This window comes from Lepisosteus platostomus, chromosome 9 (genome assembly GCF_059453375.1).
Source record: "Lepisosteus platostomus isolate fLepPlt1 chromosome 9, fLepPlt1.hap1, whole genome shotgun sequence".
NCBI lineage: Eukaryota > Metazoa > Chordata > Actinopteri > Semionotiformes > Lepisosteidae > Lepisosteus > Lepisosteus platostomus.
The window spans coordinates 18,298,409-18,323,496 of record NC_142619.1 but is presented as its reverse complement, the minus strand read 5'-3'; the positions used below and the strand labels follow the sequence as shown (position 1 = coordinate 18,323,496).

At 37.0% G+C, this 25,088-nt stretch overlaps 1 protein-coding gene across 5 annotated transcripts in view; it reads left to right on the top strand.

The window, feature by feature from the left end:
- Positions 1-25,088, top strand: part of shank3a (SH3 and multiple ankyrin repeat domains 3a) — a 666,415-nt gene that overhangs the window by 592,786 nt on the left and 48,541 nt on the right. For all 5 annotated transcript variants that reach the window (XM_088647094.1, XM_088647093.1, XM_088647091.1 and 2 more), the window contains one exon: positions 17,750-17,832. In XM_088647094.1, the coding sequence (XP_088503220.1) occupies positions 17,750-17,832 (83 nt within the window). The remainder of the gene's footprint in view (positions 1-17,749; positions 17,833-25,088) is intronic.

Genomic DNA, 25,088 nt, shown 5'->3' with positions numbered 1-25,088 from the left:
ATATCTTAAATGCATTTCAATAATTTTTTATCTAATGTTTTATTTACTATTTAATGGTTACTGTTAATTGTACTAAGAAGAATGAAGAGGCACAGGAGGCTGATGATAAAGGAGTAGGTGAACAGTGGAGATGTCCGGAGTGTGGCGTGCATTTTCCCCGCGGCCCACTAAATCTGTAACTGACAGGCCCACATTGCAGCTTTTTCTGGGAGAGTAGCCTTCAAGTTCTAGAAAACCTTGTAGCCAATGAGGGTTTTGCATTTTCTATGATTTAATTTAACTCTTTGAGAAATTATACAAATCTGAAAAAGGAAAAACACACAGATGTATGTATTCAATTACAATAAATATTTATTTAAGTAAAAGCAAATTGAAGCCACAATGGTCATTCCATTATATTTAGAGTATTTCAGTAGTTCTATAGAATCATTGAAGACATTTAACAGCTTCAGGCCGATTGTGCATTAATTAGGATTTACCAGTGCAGTCCAGTGTAACTTGAATTGTGAATAGGATCACCTTTGTGGTTTCAGATTATCGTCGTCTTTATTTGTAAAAAATGTTATTGTTGTCATCTTTAGCTATGGTCAATTTATCAATTTAATTGTATGTACCTTGGTGTCCTTCTGACTATTTACAGTACACTCCTTTTCGAACAGTTTATCATTTTTTATCAAATATTTTTTATTAATTCTATGTTAAATCACTGTACTTTTCGCACTTTAGTTTGTTGCAAATCATATTTGTCACAATTTTAAGAGTAGAATTGTCAGATGCTGAAATTGGGTAGCTTCTCAAGCCTCATAACACTAGGGCCCTGGGTTTAATTCCTAGGGTGTTATCTGTGTGGCATTTGTATGGCCTCCCTGTGTTTTTGTGGGTTTCGTCCGGATGCTCCAGTTTCCTCCCCCAGTTCATACTGACATACTGTACTGGAAGCTTAACTGGCTTCTGGTAAAAATGTCCCTGTTGCGAGTGTGTGCATATTTGTGTTTGTACAGTACGTGCACTGCGATGGGTGTTTCCTGCCTTGCTCCTGTTGCTTACTGGGATAGGCTCCAGCTCCCCCACAACCCTGTGTTGATAAAGTGATTAAAAAATGTATTCTTTATGTGTATACAACAAAATCATTCCCCCTCTTTTGCTGTGAAAAACATTTGCAGTTTAATAACCAGGAAGACATGTATACTTGGTAAAGCAAATCATATCTGTAATGTATAAAAACACAATGTTGGACTACACTTAGGACAGGATGCTTGAATGACCACAAATAGAAACAATTAAAAGACAGTTGTTATATTTTTTTTTGTCTGACACTTACAGTGGCAGATTTTGTAGTACTATACCTGAACATGCACAACACAAAATATACATTCACCTTGGTGTATATGATGCCATGTACAGCTTATTTTTACTTCTTTTTACTATTTTTACTTAGTTTATTCACAAATATAAAAATATTAAAACTTCCAACAAAATGTAAATCAGTCTGAGAAGGACAATAACCCCTTATGTCAGTAATTCCAGTATGTCTTCAGCAGAGGGTGCCAGTTCTGTTAAAATAAAATCTGAAACATGTAATCCCATAATAAAACAGCAGCTTCATCTAAAAGACTCTTGGTTTAGCCATCCAGTTCTGTCCATTTATCATAAAAAGGGTTGCAACAACACACTTAATATAAGAGAAAATAACGAGTAGTGATTTATTTCAGTGAGGCTCATTAACATGGTTATTAGTCCTACTGTCTCACATCTCCTGGATTCAATGATGCCTGAAACACTTTCCGTGTGAAGTTTGCATGTTCTGTATATTTTGTCTTGGTGTGAATTGCCACTCACCTCTCATTGGCATGCTAACGAGACATCTCTAAATGGTCCTTTAATGTGTGTGTGTTCCCTACAGTGTCCTGGGGTCATATCCAGAGCATAGTCTTCCCTTTCTTCTTATGCTTTCAGGGTTGGCTCCAGGCTGCAAGCTGTCCCCTCGTTGAATAAGCACATTTCTATTAATAGACAGATGAATGGCTTATTAGCACAGTTATGTTGTGTCAGCTCGTCTCTGGTCTGATTAGAGGTTGTTAAGATCTAACAAAGTGTCTGAACTACTTTCATCAGATGAACTCCTGGAAGGTCTTTGTTCGGTCTTTCCCTGAAAAGATATTAAATGACTGTAGTTTGGACACTGCCTTTTGTAAGTGTCACTGTAAAAACTAGTTTTTGTGGTGTATGAAGATGCAACAGAGATAAAAACATTTCTACAATATGGAACTGAGAACTCTGTCATCTGATAAAAGGAGAATTACTTGACTTTATCTGTGGTGTAGCCCCTGGTGAAACACCATTCGCATTCCATAATTTCCTGAAGATTCTAATAATATTTCCTATACTGTAATCACCTCATAAGAAACTCATTTATCATTTCAAAGCCCAAGGATGAAGATAAGATACTTAGAATTTCTTTCCACTCTTTTTCTCTCATTGTTTTTTTTCACACAAATTCCAGTATTTTGGGAGCTTTATGTTTCACAGTATAGTGTACACTAGCTGTGTCTAAAGTGCCCAGATCACAGTGGCAGGAAAAAATAATATTTTTCACCCATAACAACTCAAGCTTTAGCAGACAAGATATATATGAATGCAGAATATGAAGGATGTTGTTTATGGTACTGTATACTGTAAGTAATGCCATCTTAATGATGGGCTCATTAGCCAACTCTGGCTGGTATATAGTCAGCCTCAGCAAAAAAAGATATTTTGGCACACATCCCATCGCAATTAAACAGAAAATACTTCTGATACTGTAAAGCATGTCTTTATTTGTGACCAAATACAGTACAGTAGGTACAGTAGAGTACCTATACAAAGTAAAGTATGTCTATCCTGATGATCAATTACCCACTAACTACCAAACATGCTAGACAGATGAAACAACACCACTTGTTTAAAACCACTTTTTTTTGCAGGACTATGGGACTTAAACAGCATAAACAGTGATGATAATGAATATGTTGGCAGTACACTTGGATAGTCATCATCTCACCTTTGCTGGGATGAGATAAAGATAAAAAGAATAACAGTTGGTTCTGTATCAGAGTGGGGGTGGTCTAAAAGAAGAGTTACTGACAATAACAGTCAATTACAAATTTAAATATGCTACATAAAGCAGAATTAATGTTTTTTTCTCAGCAGAAAAACTTAATGATCTGTGATGCATTCAATGATCCAGCTTTTATTCGAACGTAATTCTGAAGTACTGCATTTCTGTAGTTTTCAGGCAGGCTTGAAAAGGCTGTACCGCATGCCAGCAGATTTGTTTTGTTTCCCTTAGATAATTCATTGTAACTAATATTTCTATTATTTCTCATTTCTATTTCTAATTATTGAATGTAAATATCTAGTATTCACATTACTGAAGATAAAAAATAATGGCAGGACGATCAACTGTCTGCAATCCATGTTTCAATAAAAATTATACTTCTACATTGCTCATGTAAAGTCAATAGTTGTTACTTAAGAACTGCAATTAGCTTCTCTGAAATTCCACCAGGGACTTGAACATTCCTGTGTGGTCCATTTGAGAGGGTAACACAAGGTACATCCACACTTATCTGTGAGGAAAGGGAAATACAGTACATGGAGGATGAGGGGTAAAGAGGACTGTGGGAATAAGATGTACAGTAGTTGAAAATCCTCAGTTTCACATTTACCAGTGTAAATGGTCACAGCTTGGGTGTCTGCTAGACTGCATGCTATAAGTGGGAGTTGTGATGTTTCTCATTTGCCACTTAAACAATACCCCATGAATTTACACTGCATAAAGAGCCAATCAGCTTAACATAAGACTTTATACTGTAGGTTGTGGTGCTGATTTGGGGTTTTAAAATTGGATGTTGCCTGGGTTTTAAAAAAATGTGAACCAATCAATCACTCCAAACAGGAAAATATATGGTGACTGCACTGCAGGGAATCTTAAAGGAACCAACAGCTTGTCTGCATACAGTGCCACTAAGAATCTCTTCCTTATTTCCTGCTGTTTTCCTTTTTAGGAGTGTGTTAAAACTCATTGGAAAGCACCTCAGAACAACATGTTGAGAAGTGTCACAGGGTGCGTCAGGGTTCTTATCAAAGTTCCAGTTTGACATATGCCTTTATGATTTATATCAAACTGTTAAAAAACAAGAGGAAAAGAATAACTTAATTTACCATACACTTTACAGCCTAACACTTTGATGTGCACTGAAAAGGTGCATCTACCTTTATGAGCTTCCTTTTCAATCAGCAGCTCCTAGAGCATAGATCCAGGATGAGCCTGCTCATACGTTTTTTGACATCGGCTCTCATCATGACTGTCCTCTTTTTCTCTCCTTCATGTTGTCAAGAACTGTCCTTTTGGCAAACAGATACAATGAGAAGTTAATTCACACATACAGCTTCATCTTTTTCTTTTCCCTTGGATTTTTCAGAGCACATGAAGAGTCTAGTTCTTTTATTAATTAACTACAAAGACGCCAAATCAAAAGTCTATAGTTTTGCTCTGTGTGCAAACAGTTGTGGGACAACATGCAAACATACATTAGCTAATTGGGTGGGCTGCTTTACCACTGGGAAAAAAAATATAATGGTACAGTTTTATTGATGAGTGTTTTTCAAGATTTTTTTTTATAAAACATGATATATTAAAAAATCTTGAAAAACAAGATAGAAGCAAAAAGAAAATGAAAGAACCAATGCCAAGTCAAAAGAAAAATAAGCCTAAATTAATTACAAATTAAATGCTTTTAAGCAAGTTTTAAAAATGTAAACAGTCAGTGATGTAAAATACTTTTAGTGAGCAATGTGAGCATTCTGAAGTCTTCTTAGTGCCTTAGAGGACATTCAAGTAAGCAAGACATTACTGTAGTCTAATCTTGATTAAATGAATGCTTGTAGCAATAACAACAATAATATTTCATGCTTAAATAAGCAATTTATACATTTCTTAAATCTTGAACACAAAAGCCATCTTGGGGGAGATTTAACCAAAGAATTGAAAATCCTAAAGGGGCTTCATAAAATAAACTTCCCACACTACATCAAGCACAGCACAGACACCAATCCCAAAGGACATACTGTAGCTGGAAATCTAACTGGAATTAAATCCAGGAATTTAGAAATCACTAAATGCAACTAAATTAAGTGTATACGTTACACTTTTTGTTGTAACTTTTTGGGAATACTCAATTAGGGTTATATTTCAAGACATCACTTGGCCTGTATGACATAATGTGTAATTATCTCCTGCATAGTACTGTAGATCTTGCAGGATACTAGATCTCCAGGTATTGATTAGCACTATCAAATTCGGTTTTAAAACTCACATTTATACTCTAGATTTTCTAATATTTCTGTTTAATGACCTCTTCAATTCCCACTGCTTTTTTATTGTAATTTGCCTTGAGATGAAGTATGTGCTGAAGAGGTGCTATATGAATTAATAAGCATTTATGATGAGGTGTTACACCTGAAGAAGGCTCCACAGCCAAAATGCGTCTTTTCCTTTCAGCCTGTAATAAACCTCTTCCTGTTCTTTGCATGCTGATGCAGCTGCAGTACCTACTAGAACTGTAGTTAAACACGTAGACTTTAAATCAAGGCACTTCAAAATTGCACAATGCATTAGCAAGATCTCATTTAGAATGTTGTGTATAATTGTGGTCACCACATTAGAAAAATGTGTTGCTGCTCTGAAACCAGTCCAGAAGAGATAAACCAGATACATTCCCAGACCTAAAGGAGTGCCCTACACTAATTGGCTAGAAAAATGAATCCTTTTAATCCTGCAAGAAACGGCAAGAAGGGAGAAGGGAACTTCATAATATCATAACAGTGATATTCCATTGTATTTCTTCAGACTCAGTAGTGAAACTACTTAAGAAAATTGCTGGATGAAATCCTCACATCAATTAGCTTCTTAAAACCATACGGTTTTGGTTGTAACCAATCTTATATACTTCTAACTAACATGTTGGTTAAGAATATAATTTCTGTCACAATTCACACACACTTGGCAGCTGCTGTATAAGCATTATCTGTACAAGACATTATTTATTCCTCTTTGACATTGCATTTGGTCTCTAAGACTCATGACTAATTTCACTGTTTTGTTCTGAAACGTACAGTATGTGGGCTAAATTCTCTTACCAAATGTGTCTATATTTGTTACAAAGAAGAAAATAGGTGTTGCCAAGATACAGCCATTTCATCTGGAAACACAAGAAGTTTTTTTTTTAACATTTGCTAGTAAGCATTACTATGTGGCAGCCTCCTCTTCTACAGGGAGCAACACACAGGGAGCCTTAATTGTATGGTGAGGAAATTTGCGAATGTCTGTTAGAAGGTGATGAATTACAGCGATTCCATGTTTGAAAACAAATATTTCCTGAAAAAATATTGCTTTTGTTTCAGTTGCCCCTACGCTCCTATGATGTTCAGACCAGATTTTTTTAATCTCCTGACCAATACCTGCTGGAGCTCCCAGTGTTTAATATTATTCTTGGTGCAGATATGAATGCTGTCATAAATCTTGTACTTGACAGATCGAAATCGAAGGAGATGAATGCCCAGTTTCTGCTATCTACAGCTTTGAGAAATTGTCTGATCTGGGTATGGGAGATGTATGGTGCATATTTAACCCCTCAGCCAATTAATTTACTTTTTTTGTTTTACTAGACATAAATCATACTCCAGGGTTTCTTATATTTTCACCCCCAGGCTATTTTTTCAGTGGTACACAATGCTGGGATACTACCCAGGCTGCTATCAGCTCAATATGCAAATTTCTGTGATATATACTAACTGATAAATTTTCATGGGCCTCCTGCTGGAATTTTAATACCATATTATTACGAAATGAGACATTTCAGATGCTGTTTCAGGCTAAATTGGAGGAGGTTTTTTTTTAATTGTAACCATGGCTAGGTTAATGACCCCTTCATTCTATGGTATTCACTTTGTTAAATATTTATGACTGCATTTTCTTCACAACTACATAAATATTACCAAAATGAAAAAGTTACTTTTCTAAAACAGTTCTCAACAACTTTATTACAGTGTATAGCCATTGTATAGAAAATCAATCTTGTTACAATTCATTTATTTGTTGCTTAAACATTAGACGAAAACTAAGCCATTTTCTAGCCTTGATCCTCAGTAAGAAAGTATTACTTTTAAACACAATTTAAAATATTATCTTAAATTATACACCCAATTATTTGTTATAATCAGGAAAAGTGTATAAGATTTTGCCACTCTTTATCCTGAAGATATACTGGGGGTGCCAACGGTACATCCCTGCCTGAGCTGTTCAGGACATGACAAAGGACAAGAATCCATGGAATTCAGGCATACCCTCCTGAATTTTTGCAATTATTGTACATTATTTTTTATTATCCTGTTATTCTGCCAGACTAAGGTGCTATTGTGTAAGCAGGAAATGAGTGTGAGACCAAATTCTTACACCTTGAAAAGACAGATTTTATTGAAGTGATAACCTCCACCTCCCCTTACAGACACTGCCTCCCCTCTTACACCAAGACATTGAAGTTTTTGAATCTATGTCTGGTGTTAGATGATGGTGGATTTGGATTTTTCCCACTTTTGTAGTTTCAGAAAGGCACTCACCCAAGTTGCCAGCTTCAAATCTCTTTGTTTGGCTTGTGTTTGGAGCCATTACCTCAGGCTGTCAGTCAGTATACTCTAACCTGTTTCTGTCAGCAAAGCTCAACACGGTACATAACTCTGTGTATATTTTTTATGTAGACAATGTCTGCCAGTCCTTGTCTCCTAACTATTTTTTTGTTTGGCGCTCTATGAAGGTGCAGAATAATTCCAAATGATCTAAGTCAGCTTTGCTGCCTTTTAAATTACCTTTACCTTTTATTTTGTTTCCGGTTAAACATTTCAAATAACTTGATATTCCTTTTTACATTCTTACACAGTAAATAACTTTAATAACATTTTTAAATGGCAAATTCACACTTGAACAAATTGATATGTTTTCCCAATTTTCTACAAGCTCAGATTTCCATGATAAATATGACTATAACCTTTTTGCTTCTATTTTTCTTTCTCCTCCTGTAGCATAGGGGTTCATAACCTTGATCTCGGGTTCCTGCTGCAGCTAAGGGGTCTATTGCTTGCAGTTCTTAAAGGGGAACTGCAACACTATTTTTATATTTCAGGGTTAGAAAGACAGCATTGATGAGTGCATTTAAAACCTCAATGAAAGTAAAATGTACACAGTAACATGTAAAACCTAATTTAAGACACAAAACAGACTTAAAATCTTACAGATTTTCAGGTATGCACAGTGCCATGTGCTGTGATTCAGAATGAGGTAACAAAATATCCGGTGACGTTAAGCGGCCTTATTACATTGTAAACAAGGCTTGTGAATACTGTACATCGTTTTTAATCCAATAGAAATATTGCTCTCGTCTTTAAGACAGTTTTACTGACAAATACTACTTACTTGTTACTCTGCATGCAGATCATGTTGACACATTTCAGTGGTGAAATGTATGCTGCACAACCTGTACTTATTCGCCTTAATATCACATTACATTAGTCATTACAGTGACTAGTGAGCAGGAAGGGCCATTTCACATTGCAATTTGCGCCAACTGTTGCTCTCACCCATGGCGAGACCATCGGTTTGCGACAGCATGGCAACCATACAGTACTTTCACAAAGTTCCATATTTTGTGCTTAATGTGGAATTTGTACAATTTTGCGATTCCGGCAATTAATTTATTTTGTTACCAGAATTTAATAACCAGTCTGAGAAATTGGGACAGCAGCTCTTCTTTAAAATAGCAAATGAGATTGGTAACTGGTACCAAACCTTTAATAATATCTGAGTTTCAGAACTCACCTCATTCAAGTGTTGTAGCCTTAAATGTAACTAATTGCACCGCAGAACAGATGTATTGTCATTCCTCTGTGTATATTATTTACAAATTGTTCACTAATTCATCCCAGTTTAGTTTGAAATAAAGGTAAGTTGAGGAGAGATTGATTGTTGTAGAGAGCAATATGTCAGATGTTGAGTATTCGTGAAGCTCAAGACTAAGTGCAGATAGAAGTAAACCAAAGATCCAGACAAGCAAGCAGATCAATTAAATGCACTAGAAACATCATGTTCAGTTGGAATTAAAATCCAGCAGACAAAGTGGATCGACAGGACCAGGTTTGGAAAGCCCTACTTTAGATTGCATACGCGACATTCCAAATTCATTAGGAAAGGAAATTGTCTGTGTATTCAATTTCCAAAAAGAAATGCAAAATCTGCTAGGATGTAGCTCTGCCAAACTTTATTTTGCAGGCATTGCCTATTTCATTCAAACCTAACACTCCTACGTATTTATAGGTGTCTACAACTCCGTAGACTTCAAGATTTCATTTATTTCAGGGCTCTCCTCAAATATTGTAGATTACATTTTACCTCCATTATTACACCATTAATTGCGACTTAGCATTTAGTGGAAATAGTCATGAAGTCCCAGAAAACATGGCATGCCCATTCTCCTATTTCCCATAATCATGAGCTCCTTACAGGTTATTTGCCTTTCTCTGCTTCACTTTGGAGTGATAATGGGATTCACATTCTAACAGATGTTTTTAATGAGGACAATCTTCACACTTCCCAGGACTTGCAATCTCAATATGAGCTACTTTGCTCCTCTTTCTTCTTGCCTTTCCATTCTGCAACATGTGCCTAAGACATTCACTGAGGAAGAGTTTATCAGCAACAGGCAGTTTCTTCAGAATGTCAGGCCCAGTGTGATAAAACTTTTAAAGGATGTTAACTGGAGTTCATATCTTGAAATTGCCAGTACCGTGGCAGAGCTAGGACATAGTGTCTGCATTTACTTTTGTGTTACATGGAATATATGAAGCAGGGGCACAGTCTACCATAAAATAATACCTTTCAGACAAACATTTGTACAGACCGATGATTCCCTCAATAGAATCATGACACATGAAGCAGAAATTACACTTAACCCTGCAGACTATCAACATTTATGCTGAATTGCTCCCCATATACTGTAGGTCATATGATACAGATGAATGTAGGATTTCAGTGTGAATGCCCAGTACCACACCCATACACAGACACTGTTGCAAAGACTTACAAAACAATGTTGTACTGAAATGCAGTAGTTGGGGAACTTTATTCCCCTTTGTCAACAACAATTGACATTATAAGCTGTAGTTTGTACTTGTCCTTTATACTTTCAAGCATCTACAGTGTGTATCCTGAGACTGTACTGTATTAGTGAATTTCATAATGTCTATCTGCCTGTCTGCAAATAGAGTTCAGTTCACTGCTGTGGACTTACTATTGTACCTTGAGCGAGGTACTTTACCCTAATTGCTCAAGCCCATAGAGCAGTACAAACAGCATTGTTAGAGATCGTACCTTTAGCCAGTATACTGTCCAGGGGTGCCATGGAAACCAGGCTGAACTTTGGCCTAATGTAGTAATTTCAGATGCGGAAATTGCCTACCTTGTTGTTTATATTTCTATTTTGCCATTCATTTCTGTGTACATCCTTATGCTGAGAAAAGTGTATTTAGAAAAATATTTTATTGCTGAATCATAATTTAACTCAAGGTCTCTCCAGATAAATATGGAAGAAGATAGAATATTTCTAAAGTTGTTTCAGGAGTTCTGAGAGATAATTTATAAAAATGTCCATAATTACAATAATACCATATGACCGCCATCTCACTTGTGGCAAAATTGCTCACATATTATATATAGTAAATAACTCTGGTGCTTGACAGTTCAGTGCCTTTTTATAATCTTCTCATAAGGGAGAATCACAATTGCATCATTTTTCCTCTTATAAAGAGCTTTTCCATTGAGTTATGAAGGAGCAATGTCTGCTATGTAAAAGCCCCAACGAAAAGAGTATTATCTTAAGAGCTTCTTAAAAGATGTTTTCTTTGGCAAAAATAGCAAAGGTACAGTCAGCTGTACCTTTGCTATTTAAAATAATGACTACTTAATTTCACAGTCTAGATTTTTCAGTTTCATTGTGGTTTACCTCTGAAACTGTACAGGTTTCTGCATTTATTTAATGGGAATTATAGTGGGCATACACGGCATTCATGCACTACATGGACATACCCTGTACTTCTGTTTATTGTACTGTATTTGCAGCACAAGCAAAAACTGCTTCTTCTTTCCCTTGTTCATCCTGGTTCAGATATAAAGCACATAACAAGGTTTCAAACTCCAGCTGTGTCAGACGCAATTACTTCTAGTTCCTCCTATGTCATCCCACTGTATTCCACCTAAAAGTCACTTTGACCAGGAATTTGAATTAGGCCATTCTGTCACATCAGGCAATCCTCATGATCGTAGTCTTTTCTTTCTAACCAGACCATACTTTTTGCCCTTAGAGTGTAAAACCAACAAGGCTTTCCATACAGTTGCAGTATCGACTGCAAAAACTTTCAAACCTTGCCTAAGGCTTGTCTTTTTTTACCAGAATACCATAGACCCAGTCTACCAGAATATCAATGGGAATGCTGGCCAAATACATCAGACCAGTTGGAGTCTCCCCCATTGATCCATACTCAATGGGTTGTTTTTGCATATTGAATCTTGATGTTGTCAGTATTCAGGGGTATCTCACATTCTTTCAGGATTCTTCAAACCGATGGTCGGTACACACTGTCAAATGCTACTGTCAAAAGCCACAAAGTATGCTATTGATTTGAGTTCTGTACAATTTTATTGTAGCAAAAATATTTGATCAATATAAGATCTTTTTCTGAATCCTGCTTGATTCCCCCTCTGTCTTTCATCTATTGTTGATTTCACTCTGTTTGGTATTGCCTTGCTGAACACTTTGCCAGGCATCGATAGCAGTCTTATAGACCCCCTTTTGCCAATTCTGAGGAAGTTTCTCACTTGACCCGATCAGAAAACCAGTTTTATAGTTTTATGTAGTTGGTCAGTCAGTAGTCGATGGCTACTGAGCCATCTCTCTAGCTTTAAGTAATTCCACAAATATATTGTCAATGCCTGGACTTAATTTCTTAATTTGTCTGATCACCATTTAAACCTCCTCCACATAGAGGTGTCTAACCCGTAACATTCCCTCTGTGTTGTAGCTGTCTCAAGAAAACCCAGCAGACCAAAAAACACTCTAGAAAATCTGAGTGAGACTCAGATCACATTATGTACTGTAGTATAGGGTGGCACAGTGGCAAAACAGTTAGCATTGGGTTCAGTTTTGGACTGTGGGTGTTATATGTGTAGTTTTTATGTTCTTCTGGTGTTTGTGTGGGTTTGCTCTCGGTTCTCCAATTTCCTCCCAGAGTCCAAAGACATACAGTACTGTAGGATAATTGCTTCTAGAAAAATGTATGTCTGTGTGCGTACTGCGATAGACTGGTGTCCCATCCAGGGTGTAATCTGCCTTGCTCCCAGTGCTTGTCAAAACAGGCACTAGCTCCCCTATAACCACTGCAAATTGAAAGAAGCCATTATAAATGGATGGATAGATCGATAATGCAATCTAATATACACATTTTTCACATAGAAAGTAGATACTGTAAATATCTGGTTGCAGCCAATTTATTTGGAAAATGTGACAATTTGTCTTTGTACTCAGAACCATGCAGTCTAGTTTAGGCTATCAATTAGAAATGTGACATCTACTAACGCAAATACTTTGAAAACCAACAAGGAAAAGGAGGTGGAAGTGATGAAATGGAATTTTATGAGTGGTGAACTCAATGGAAAGTCTGTAAAATGTAGTCTATGTTTAGCCAGTAAAGCCTGTTTAATTCAGACTACAGTCTACCATAAGAACACCAGCAAGCACAGATTAGATTGTAAAGAGACCATTTTAAATAGAGTGAAGCTAATGAAAAATAATCAGACAGTACCTTCCAAGTCCAGGAAGATCATGTTTGGGACCTCTAAGAATTATTTTTCTAAATAAATAAGTCAAAGCAAGCTTATTTGAAAAGAAAATATTTGATTTATTTAAATTTCTTGCAAATTAAGTATGGTGCACCTGAGTGTAACCTTGAGCATTCAAAACCATGTAATATAAAAATATTTTAAAAAATAGATTTGAAAGAGGATTCAAAGAAATATTCTTTTCTCATCAGCTTCATGGTATAAATAATTGTATAATGGTATAATTAATTGTATAACCGTACACTTGGAAAAGGTAAATATTTTAATTGATTTTTTTCCTGTTTTTTCTTGATCTGTCTTGTAGTGACTCCTAAGGGAGAAGGATTAGATGTAATTTTGTAAGGTATTGTACCATGTCACTTACATTGGTTTTGTAAATAAAAACTGTTATGCCTGATACAGTCCTAGGTCTTAATAAGTAAATAGTAAATTTATATTCATTATAGATATTATTAGCATTATACAGTATGTTCTCCATTTTTAGATTTAACACACTCAAACTACAATAGATGCATTCAAACTATATGATGAATAATTACAGATTTACTTAATTGTATTTACACAGAATAATGTCAGGGAAACTACTTTCTCAATGTTGTGTGGTAACTGTGGGTAGGTGGCAGAGATGTCTTAATATTGTCAGACAGAAAGATTAAATTACAGTATCTCTGTCATTATACCAACTGATACTTACAGTGCTAGTTGAGCCTGATGAACTGCATTGTCAGCACTGCATTATGTTGGATAAATCAGCATATAGAAATAGTATGGAGATAATTGAATGACTGAATTTTTAATGCTATTTTTATATGTCCAGAGCTACTGCACTGTTACTTGTAATTTCTGTTTCATATACCATGACTGTGCGGAAGGCACAGTAGAGGTAGAGGGAATGCAATTGCATTCCCTTTTTAATCATGTTTTATTTACCTTGATTGTTTTAAGCAATTAATACAATTTTAAGGTGGTGCACATACTGTAGATAAACAAAAGAGGAATCAGTGCATTTCATTCCAGGCTTACAGTAAATGTTCCCTAATAATTACCCTTTAAGAGGTATTTAAAATGAATGTTGTTGGCAAAGATAGAAGCATGATCTTATCTTGTTATTTTATCTTATCAACATGTTTCCCTTAATAGAGTAGGTTACTAAAGTTTTTGTAATATACAGCCAATGTGTTCCCTGCTTCCTGATGAGGTGCTCTGTGGTTTGGCACTGGCAGATGCCAGTCAGATCCTGGTGAGGATGAGCTGTGGATGCTATAATACCACAGTGCAGCAGGCCAGCTGTTATAAGGATTGTAGTTACAGCTGACCCGCTACTCCAGGCCATCAAGGCCTCTAATTAAGAAAATAGTCTCACCTGTGGTGAATTACTCAATGAATAGTTCATTGTTAAAGGGGTAGGAATAACAAATGTGCACATTGGTGTAAATTACAATTAGTATGTTCAAGATATTAAAGGGTGTGCACAATTTTTATTAGTGTTAATTTACTGAAGAGCAGTCTTGTGTTTAACTGAGAAGAGTTTTATTTTACTAAAGACTTGTTTTCTTGCAGTGTTTGACCCATTGTGAGTTTTAATGTGCTCTGGCCTCAAAAGCCACCTTAGAGGAATGCCTGTCACACACAGTTAATTTACAATAGTTAATATGTATCAAATCTTTTTTTGTATAAATAATGTTTTGTAATTATATTTTGTATGATAAAGAAGTGTAAGCTATGTGACACATAAAAGGTTTCAGCCATGTATTGCACAGTGGCGCATCAGAATATTCATAGAAGTTCTCTTTGATATCCAACTAACATTCTGCCACTTCTATTTTTGCTCTGTACTTGAAAGGCAGAAAAACAAAAATTGTGATTTAAAAAAAAAGATCAAAAAGGTAAATGAGATTCCTTGTTTTATCATGTGAGCAGCAGCAGGTATTGCGATATTTGAGAAGCTTTTCGAGCAGTAGTATTTTCCTCTTCCACATCTTCATGCCAGCTGAGAGCTGCCAGTGTGTTGACACTAGTGTTCCATATGTTTTCCACTGTGGTTTTAATACATCTTGTCGTCCAACTTTGTCAGATCTCAGAACTTATGCGAGGCAGGACCTGGTCAATGCTGGGAAGGGAGATTTCTGATGAAAGCCTGTTGATTGGTGCTGTAAGTTTGGCTTGTGGATCAATAGTTAGTGTCCCCGCTGGTCACAAATTTCTAACTATGAGAGGAGACACCATGTTGTATAATAGGAGGTGTGAGATCATGACTCTTGAGTCATTAACAATCCCAAGGCACTATTCTCAAGAGTTGTTAACCCCAGTATCCTAACTAAAATCCACTTTGGTTTACGCGTTCTGGCCACCTCCTTTAATACAACTAGTAGTAAGTGGTATGATACACCACCTTCCATTTCTAAATGAGTGAATTCACCATGCTAAAGAGTAAAGTATATTTACTGCCTTTTCCTGATCTGTGACTTTCTACAACCTTATCCCTGAGTTGTTTCAAAAGCTTCTTGTTGCCTTCATGGTTGAATCTGCTTGAAATTAACTGCTTCACTGGGGAACCTTACACAGAAAATGCTATTTATTTTGAAGTCATTCATCCATCCGATTTCTAAGCACTTCATCCAATACATGGGGTCATGGGAGAACCAGAGCCTGTCATGGCAAGCAATGGGCAAAGGACAGAATATCCCCAAGACATGCACACACTCTCACCAGGGCCAGTTTCACAGAAGTCATACCTACCAGTATGTTTTTGGACTGTGGGAGGAAACTAGAGTACCCAGGGGAAACATGGGGAGACCATACAAACTCCACACAGATAGCACCCCAGGAATTCAACCCAGAGTTTACCCAAGGCATGACTTATGTTCTTAATTTTATCATTTTACTGTAAGTTTAGAATTTGTTTTCTTTCATTCTTTCATTGTAGCCTTTACTGATATTTTACTTCGTCCACCCATAAAAGTGTTCATTTTCAGCAACCAAATTGCAATTAAAAACGTTCACATCAAAAATCATTTTAATTGAAAAAAAACATTTTGGACATCAATGGATGACCGTGAATACCTTTTCAAGACACTGAATATGTAAGTCCATGTGTGTTTAAAAAAAACAAGAATCTCATGGACAGAGTCACAAAAGGTGATCAGCAATATGGTAGAAATCAAACTTTCTATTGAATGCTTAATTATTAATACCCTGCTTACTGTGGTAAGCAGCTGATATGTAATTTAGTTCTGGATCTTCCTGTTGCATTTCTTTCTTTGTATGTCAGTAAAAACACCAAGTGCAATTGTGCATTGATTATCATCATCACACTAAGCTGTAAATCATCACTGAAGAACATAAATATAGCAGATTCAGTATATAGAATCAATAAAACTGATACAATGAATTTGATTTAAGGTTGTGTGTCTGTGTCAGTGTGTGCCGTCATAAACTGCCATCCCATTCAGTCTCTGTCCCGCCTTGCGCCTATTGCTTGCCAGGATAGGCCCCGGCTCCTCCACAGCCCTGAATTTGACAAAGCTGTTAGAATATTGATAGATGGATTAAATCTACATAGTAACAGAGGCTTAATAGTTTTATTTCAGGCATAGATTGACATTTATTTTCAGTTTGCAAGTTATTAAAAGGCCTTCGTCATTCTGCCTGTCATAATCCCTGCATCCTTACTAATCCTTGTGTTTTATTTCACTGTCTGCCTTTCTATTTCTGTTGCTCCCCAGTCCGTTTTGTACTTATTCCTGCATTCCCCCCTTCTTACTTGCATCGGCCGTATTTCCATCTCTCTCTCTTTCCATCCAGCTTTCCCCTAATCTCTCCTGCTTCTCCGCAGCTTCCTCTGTCTCCCCCTGCTTGTCAGACCCTCGCTCTCACTCACTCCCTCTGCCCCTTAGTGAGTCATTCCTTTTGTGTGTACAGCTCCTCGGCTTAGCCTGCCTATAAAACTTCAGCAGATGGTTTGTGTTGGGAGGAGGGGAGAGGGGGGAGAATAAAACCGAAAAAGAAAAAAAAAGGTGGCTAAGTTGCGATGCCGTGTATCCTTCTTTCTGTTAAGGGGCAGGAAGAGATGCTTTTGATGAGCCCTCAGCCGTCTCTGCTCCAGTGGGGTAGAGGGTGTGTGTGTGAGTGTACAGTGTGAGCCTGTCTGCATGTCTGTTGTATGTGTACCTCAGCATGTCTCTCGCTCTTCATGTTACTATACCAGCCAGGGTCCGTTTGCTTTAGGTTGCCGCACAGTTCAAAGCATCTGCTTTGTCGAGTGCGTGTGTGGACAGAGAGGCTTTGTTTTCAAGCGAAGCGTTTTCTGCGAGAAGAGATCGGGGGCTTTTGATTTTTTTTTTAACAAAACCTGCTAGATGACTTGAGATGATTTTTTGATGCATTTACTTGCAAGTACAGTAAGGAAAAGAGACCATGCCTTTTCTTTTTTAAATAAGGAAAGCCTCATCATACTTCATTCATTTGTCAATTGCCTTCTGGTGGAGTTCAGTGGCTGGATGGAGGAAAAGCTGGTCTCCTAACATGCCAGATTGCTAAACACATCCTCTGTTCAAAGACTCTTTTTTTTTTTTAGGACTGCAATGTTGTTCAGCTTTTCTTAGAAAAGGGAGGCTGGATTGTAAGTGGCTGCTCTTGCTTATCCACCAATGCTCTGTTTGTTCACTATGCCCAAGTGATTGTCTTGGATCATACGGACGGACATTGGGTGTCTCACAGGATGGTGCTGAACTCTGACCTGGTGGCCCTGTTCTCTTTTCTCCCCAGTGATTACATCATTGAGGAGAAGGATGCAATCCTGCAGAAGAAAGAGAATGAAGGCTTTGGATTTGTGTTGCGTGGAGCTAAAGGTAAGAAATATTAGTTGTGCTACATTATTTTGTCAAACAAAAGCTTCAACCAGAGCTTTTTGTGTTTGAAGATATAGTAGTCTAATAAATCAATGTGAAAAATCATACTAATGTTTTATATTAAGGGGTGCAAAGACATTTATAAAATATTTTTTTGCCTGTAATATATTGGAGCACATAAAGAGAACAGGTTAATTGTAATTTTCCTGTTATTAACAGCTCTTTTCTACTGATTAAATGTATGTTATTAACAAAGGTCACATTGTATATTTTGAATATAAAGACTTTTGTAGCAACCAATGACCTTGTCATGTACTTACAATTTATCTTATGCAACTTATTTTGGTAAGAAAGAAGAGGAGAAAATTTAATGTAATGTTTGAATTCCCCCTCTCCCTTCATGTGATATGGAAAGTTGAACAAGTGTACTAGTCTTCAATGCAGTGTGTGGGACTCTGAGATGTGAACACCTGAGTTCCTTAGTGTAATGCATCAGAAGAATCTTTTCTTTTTTATATAGTGAAAGTTTTTATCTGCTAGACAATACTACAGTTATCTAATTCATTAGCTGAAATTACAGAACACCAATAAGATAGTGAAGGCTCCTATAGAATATCTGAGATTTTTGAGAAGGTCTTTTGAGTGTGCAACCTGCTTAGCCTGGATCTGGACAGGCACCAGCTTACCAGCTTGGTATGTGACATGTGGCTTCATCCTGTGAATGACATATCATCTCACATTCCCATCTGCTCTCCACTCTGTACAGCTCTTACTAGACTTAAAGAGAAGAGTGCTGGTTTAAAACCCTCACTGCAGACACTAAGAAACAATTGTTTTGGAAAGTTCCTTCATTCGCTCAGGGCACAGCTTTTCAGTGAAAAGTGTACTATTTTGGAATACCACTCAAAATATAATATATTTATCAATTCAGTGCAGCAGGCTACTCTGGGTGTTTAAATATTGTTTATATATAATCTCATAAAAAAAGCAAATATTGACCACACTGAGACTACAGTTCCTGGTTCAAGTTTCTGGTTCAAATGAGCAAAGATACGAAGTTTCAATAGGACAATATTATATGGCTTGACTTTGGTTAATACAGCAGCTTTTGTGTTTGACTTATTTCTGACCACATATACTGTATGTACTTTGTAATTTTGCATTGTTGAGTGCTGGACCTGGAGTTACAGTATGAGGCCATTAGTGCTGCCCAAAGGTCCTACAGTAGGTTTGATTCTGGCCTAGGGCATCTGACTATTTTCTCTGTAGCCCTGGGATGGACTGGTATCCTGTCCTGCAGGAGATTAGTTGTGTTTATTCAAACCTACTGCTCTTCTCTGACAGAATGAGCCTCACCAGGGTACATGGCTTGCTGACCAAAGGTAGAATGGATGGATGCTAGCGGAGGGACTTTGGTTCTTGTTGTTGTAATTATAGATACAGTATTTGTACTTGTGCTCATTTCTAGCCCTGACCTTGTTCATCTCCTGAGTCTGTATGTAGTATATGTCATTTCATACCATTGGTGTTTGTTCTCAGTTGTCTCTGAGTCTCTTTGCTCTGTACTCCCTTCTCCGTTATTAACCCTTGGAGTGTCTGTAGACGTTTTTGGCCATTACAGTCGTCATCTTAATGTTTTATGACTAAAAATGTTATGGCTCCTCCAGACAAAGTCATGTTGACTGCAGGATTGGCCATAGAGATGTCAAACTCTGCCTACAGTTTATTGTGGCTAGGAGCTTCAGAGGTGCTGCTCAGTTAGGCTAGTGCACTAGAGTTGTCAGCTGAGCTCTCCTCCAGCTTAGACGACATGAGACTGATTGGGGCCTGCAAATTTTCCACCTGCTGAAATTCTTCCTGACGTTTCTTGAATTTACAGATCTCAGTTTTGACAATTGACTCAGTAACAAATGAATACTAATAATAAGTGAGTTTGAGTGCAGTTCTGCCTAAACCTAACCTTATTTTAATGATCATATTTACATGATTTTACTGTTAAATGTACATTATCTAACAGAATGGCAACATACCTGGACTCCAACTGGTTTTGACATTTTCAATAGTTCATACTGTATCTTTGTTTTTGTACACTATAAATTAGGTATTGTGACTTTCTGGTGAGATCTCTATCATAAACTCTTATTTATGAATTAACTTTTCGAGATGCAGAGTGTTGTCTCCTCTCTGCACCACCATTTTGTGTTGGGTTACAGAATCTACTGTAACTCACCTTTGGTTCAAATGTAGTCTTACCTGTCCATCAAGAGGAGTTGGGTGTGGAGCTGAGAGTATTTAACCTGATACTCATAGTGTAGCAAATAGTCTAGTATTGTCTTAATATTTGTGATGACAGCATCTGTATCTGTACCCATATGCTGTTGCTATGCATGGAGTTATAGTTTGCCAGCCTTGAAAATTGTCAGTAGGAAGTTCTCTGGAGAAGCTGCAGTTTATTATCTTTATTAAATGCTTTGACTTTTCTACCCTGAACATAGTTTTCCCTTGCACAAGAGCACTTAGCAAACAGACTCTTTTTGCAGTTCATTTTTGTTCCTGGCCTGCATTATTATGTGTCACGACTATAGTCCCCCCTCCTTAAGGGTGCTCCAGCCCTTTCACTAAAGACTTCATTCCATGCACCTGCGCCCTATTCCCTGCCCACCTTATAAGCCAGGCGCTGACGCTCTTCCGGGCTCTGCATCTGATTTCCGTATCGTGCGAGTCCGGGACCAGGAAGCGCCTGGTCCCGTTAAGGTTTTAATCTCGGTTCCCGTTCCTGTTCCCCGTCCGCCGGTTCCGACCCGGCCTTCGTGGTTTTTAATTCCTTCGTCGGATGGATCTCCTGGTTTTGGATACTCTATGGATTACTCTTGGATCGTTCGCCTCGGCCACACCTCCTCCGTGCACCAGCGCACCTTGGACACGCCCCCTGTCTTCTGCCCCGTTTTCCTGCATGACATTTCCCTAGTGTTTCCCCACTCCGTCGGACTGTCTCGTCCGGAAAGAACTGTTCGTTACATTATGATTCCCATGACCACACCTGGACTAGCTGTCAGTTTGTTTAGACACTAGCTGTATGCATAAAATTAGCAATATACTGTATATTTGCAATTAAATTACATTAATCACAATTGGTAGAGCAACAAGCAATTTCTTAGAGAAATTAACCAATTACAGCTAAAACACAGAATATGTTTTGGAAACCCTCTGCTTTTTTCTTAAGCAAAAACAAGTATCTAAAGATGGACACACAAATGTCCCAAAACAGTGAGATCTGGCCACTATGAATAATATTAGTGTCCATCCTCCATGTCATCAAAGGCCATGCCTGCTTGTTACACTACAAGAATACAGAGTTAAGAACACAGACTATGATGCACATTGCACAATATTTTTGAGAAACAACTTGTACGTCTTACTGGAAATAAAACAGGAAAATGATTGCTAATTGTAAAATTAGAAAGAAAGTTAATGTGATGTTTTGGCTGTCCTTGCAATACGGTAGCTCATTATGCTGGTACATGTTTCAAGCGCACCCACCTACCCAACTTCAGGTCCTGAATTCCAGAGCAGCACTGAGGCTTGAGAGAGGTCTCAGAACTTCCCAGCCATATTCCAAAATTCTCACCTTTACTTGTATATATTGATAATCATTTTCAATGCAGCCCCACAATGTTAAAACAAGAACGTTTGGTACACAGTATTACACAGACAGATGATGTGAAAATGAACAAAGACACAACAGTGAAATGTATTCATTCTTTATTTATTGGAAGTTACAAAGCTTCTTAAAACATGCTATATGGACAGAACACATTGCATTAATATCAAGCTAAATTTAGCTTCCTAAACTGCCTCCTTTTTTTAGACTTTACTGCAGGTCTGCTGTCAGTTAGTGGTACAAAAATCCATCCATGCAGCACTGCTTTGGAATTAAATAAATATAAGGAATGCAGGGATTGAAAGCAGTAGGAAACACCTCATGAGCTGATCGATGTGAAATTGAGACAGCTTGATTATGTGATAAAGCATGTCTTCTGTAATGTTTAGAATTGTTATTGATTTAACCGCAGAGGGATACAAATGAATTATGAATTAGTTCTGTTTATTAAAACCAAAATGCTGTACAATTCAGTCCAAGCATGGAAAGCTACTGTAACTCTTTCTAAGTAGTAGTTCTGCTGTATTTTGTGGGATGATAAACTTTCAGCACTTATTCAATCTTTGAAAATTCAAAAGAAAATAATTTTGTCCGAGAGATAAGAACATCACATTTTTTCCTCAGTCTTTTTAAGCAACATTTTGACATTTTGTGTACTGCATGTCTTATTTCTTGATTAAACATAATTGAAGTATAAATAATATCCCCAAATCTCATCATTAATTTTCTGCACTGTATTTGTGTTGTAAATTGAATAATTAATTTAAGAAAATGAAAAATATTTGACATTAATAAAGGAAATAAGCATCATTGTTTGTCACTAATCTATATACTCTATAAGCATCTGTATTTCAGTGACTGCTTATAGGTAAGCAGCAATAATGCTGTATCAGGAACATCAAGGTGCCTCAACTAATGAACATTCTGTACTGTTTGTGAGAAGAATCTGAGCATTATAGACCAGAAGTTGTGATCCAGGTCTTGGTTATGTCATGCTGACTGTGGGATTTGCCTAGCAATAGCAGTCTCTTTTCCAAAGCAGAAAACATATGTGGCAAATGAAAGAAAGTCCTTTAGTCATCTAGTTTGTTTGATTTTTAGTAACTAATTTGAGAGTCTCGTTCAGCCATTCCCTAAAAAAAAGCCATGAAATTGACTTCAGCAGTTTGTTCCCAATATCCACTACCCTTTGAGTAAAGACTTACCCCCCCCTCCCCTATTTTAAATGCCCTTTCCCCTAGGTTTTAGTTGTGCACTCTGGTTCATGTTGCAATGTGATTCTGGGGAAGTCTGTTGGATTGACTTTGCTGGTGCTTTTAAACATTCGGAATACTTCTCATAGTCATTTCTGTTAGGCTAAAAAGATTCAGTTCACTTAACCTGTCAGGGTAGGGCATCTCTTTGAGCCCCATTGCACCTCTCTGGTCTGATTGCAGAGTAGCAATTACTTTTTTCCATTATTATACAAAACGAACAAGGTGTGTAGTACAGATATTGAATTCATCATTTGAAAATGTGGTAAATTTGCCTGGTCTAGGCAGTTTTATAGTGAAAAATGTATTTAGCCCTGAAGCAATAATAAGGGCATGTGCACTGCCTCAGCTGTGTTCAAAATTAAAAATCTATTAAAATTTGGTAAACAACATTTTACAGCTACTGGCAATTAACAGCTTGATTATTTGTTTAACACAATTTGTTAATCTTCATATCACCTGATGACCCCACGTTTTTCTGTATAAATCAAAAATAAATATGATGTGTTTTTCATAAAAAAAAAACAATAATTTATAATTGGCCTTATGTACTGTATACCTGTTGCTAGAAATGTTATTAGGCCCTCAATTTGCATTGATGTTGTGAAAACAAGTATATATATATATAAAAAGATATTCCTGGGATAATTATTTTTGTATAGAAATCCTGCAGGATTTGCAGCATGTCATTGATATGATTAAAACTTACTTTACCTATGCCTTTAAAACTTCTGAAATCTTAAATTCTGGTTTATTTTAGATCCATTTCGTTTGGAGTTATCGGCCTCCTTTTTGGCTGATAATGACATTCTTAAGAGTTATTGAATCCATAAATAAGGATTGAAAGGACAGTGTAAAATCTGAAGTGACTGACATTTTGTGCTGGCAAGAATGTCCAACCTTGATCCTGGAGAGATGGTGTGACCACAGCTTTTCTGGATCTCTTCAAAGCACCAGCCCCGGACTTGAACCAACTGGGAGACGTTGTTACAGTATATATACTGTATATAGGTCCCACTAAATCATTAGTGAGCTGATGGAGGTTGATAAGAGCTGAGATGGAATAAATCCTATTGAATACCTATTTCACTTGTTGAAGAAGAACATAAAATAAGAAAAGACAACCCCACAAATAAGCAACAACCAAACGTGGCTTCAGTTAAGGCTTGGCAAAGCACATCTGAAAGGAGAATACTGTATCACTGTACTGTCTGGCCACAGGGAATGTCAGTGTGTCGCAGACTTGAAGCAGTCGTTACATGTAAAGGGTATAAGTACACTTTCACTAGGTTCATTACTTTAAGTTAATTTGTCTCTATACTTATTCTGAGCTGTAACTGGAGGGGGATTTAAATATTTTAATAAAAAATGTACAAATAGAAATAAAATATGACATTCCGTACTTTTTACTCATTTATCTTTTGGTCTTAAATACAAATTTCATTAGTACACAGCACAAATGACAAATTCCGCTTCACTGCCCCAATATGTATGCTTTCACTTGAGATATATATTAAATTTAAATATCAGATACGTGTTTCAGTCTTGTTTCTGTGCTCTGAATGTGGGGAAAAATAACTTCCAACAGAAAAATGGTGCCTTTGGAGATTTAACATGGCAAGGATTTATTTTGCAGTGACCTGGTAAGTGCTTCCATTGTGTATCGAGTCAGTGGGAGAATGGCTTAGCTTAAGCTTGGAAGATAAACTGTGGAGCTTGCTGCAGCTGCCATGTTAATGGTCGTCTCTTGCTCCTCAGTGCATCGCAGTCATGTGGAAGTGTAAATCTGCTCTGACTGCATGAGGTGTTCATGGTACAACGCAAACCCTTACAGTCTTTAAGAAGGTTCCTTGTGAATAATCCAAAGATAATAAATAAATCAGGCTAAACACTTAAACCATTTGATTGCAGCATTTAAAGACAGGTATAACTTGCATTAACGGTGAAATACTGCATCTGTGCCCTCACATGCTCAGTGGTGTAATAGTTGCCCAGCCACAATTTCCATGCTGTCAGGAAGGTACCGCTGTGTCATTTGTGACAAACATCCCTTAACCATTTCAGTATTCCATATAGGCAGAAGGCACCTATCCAAGTAACAGCAGAGATTAACATTCATGGAAAACAAAGAAATTACAACTATCATTTTGTTTAATCATTGTGAAGACGTTTTTTTAATGACTATTGGTGTTATTTAATTGTCTTACTCATGAATGTAGTGTACTGTATCTTTCCCTCTGTTTCTGTAACAAAAGTAACCCAAGACAGACTTTACAAGGAGTTTGCAATACACTGGGTATTAGAGACCATAGCAGCTGGTCCACATTTTGAAGGTTTCCTGT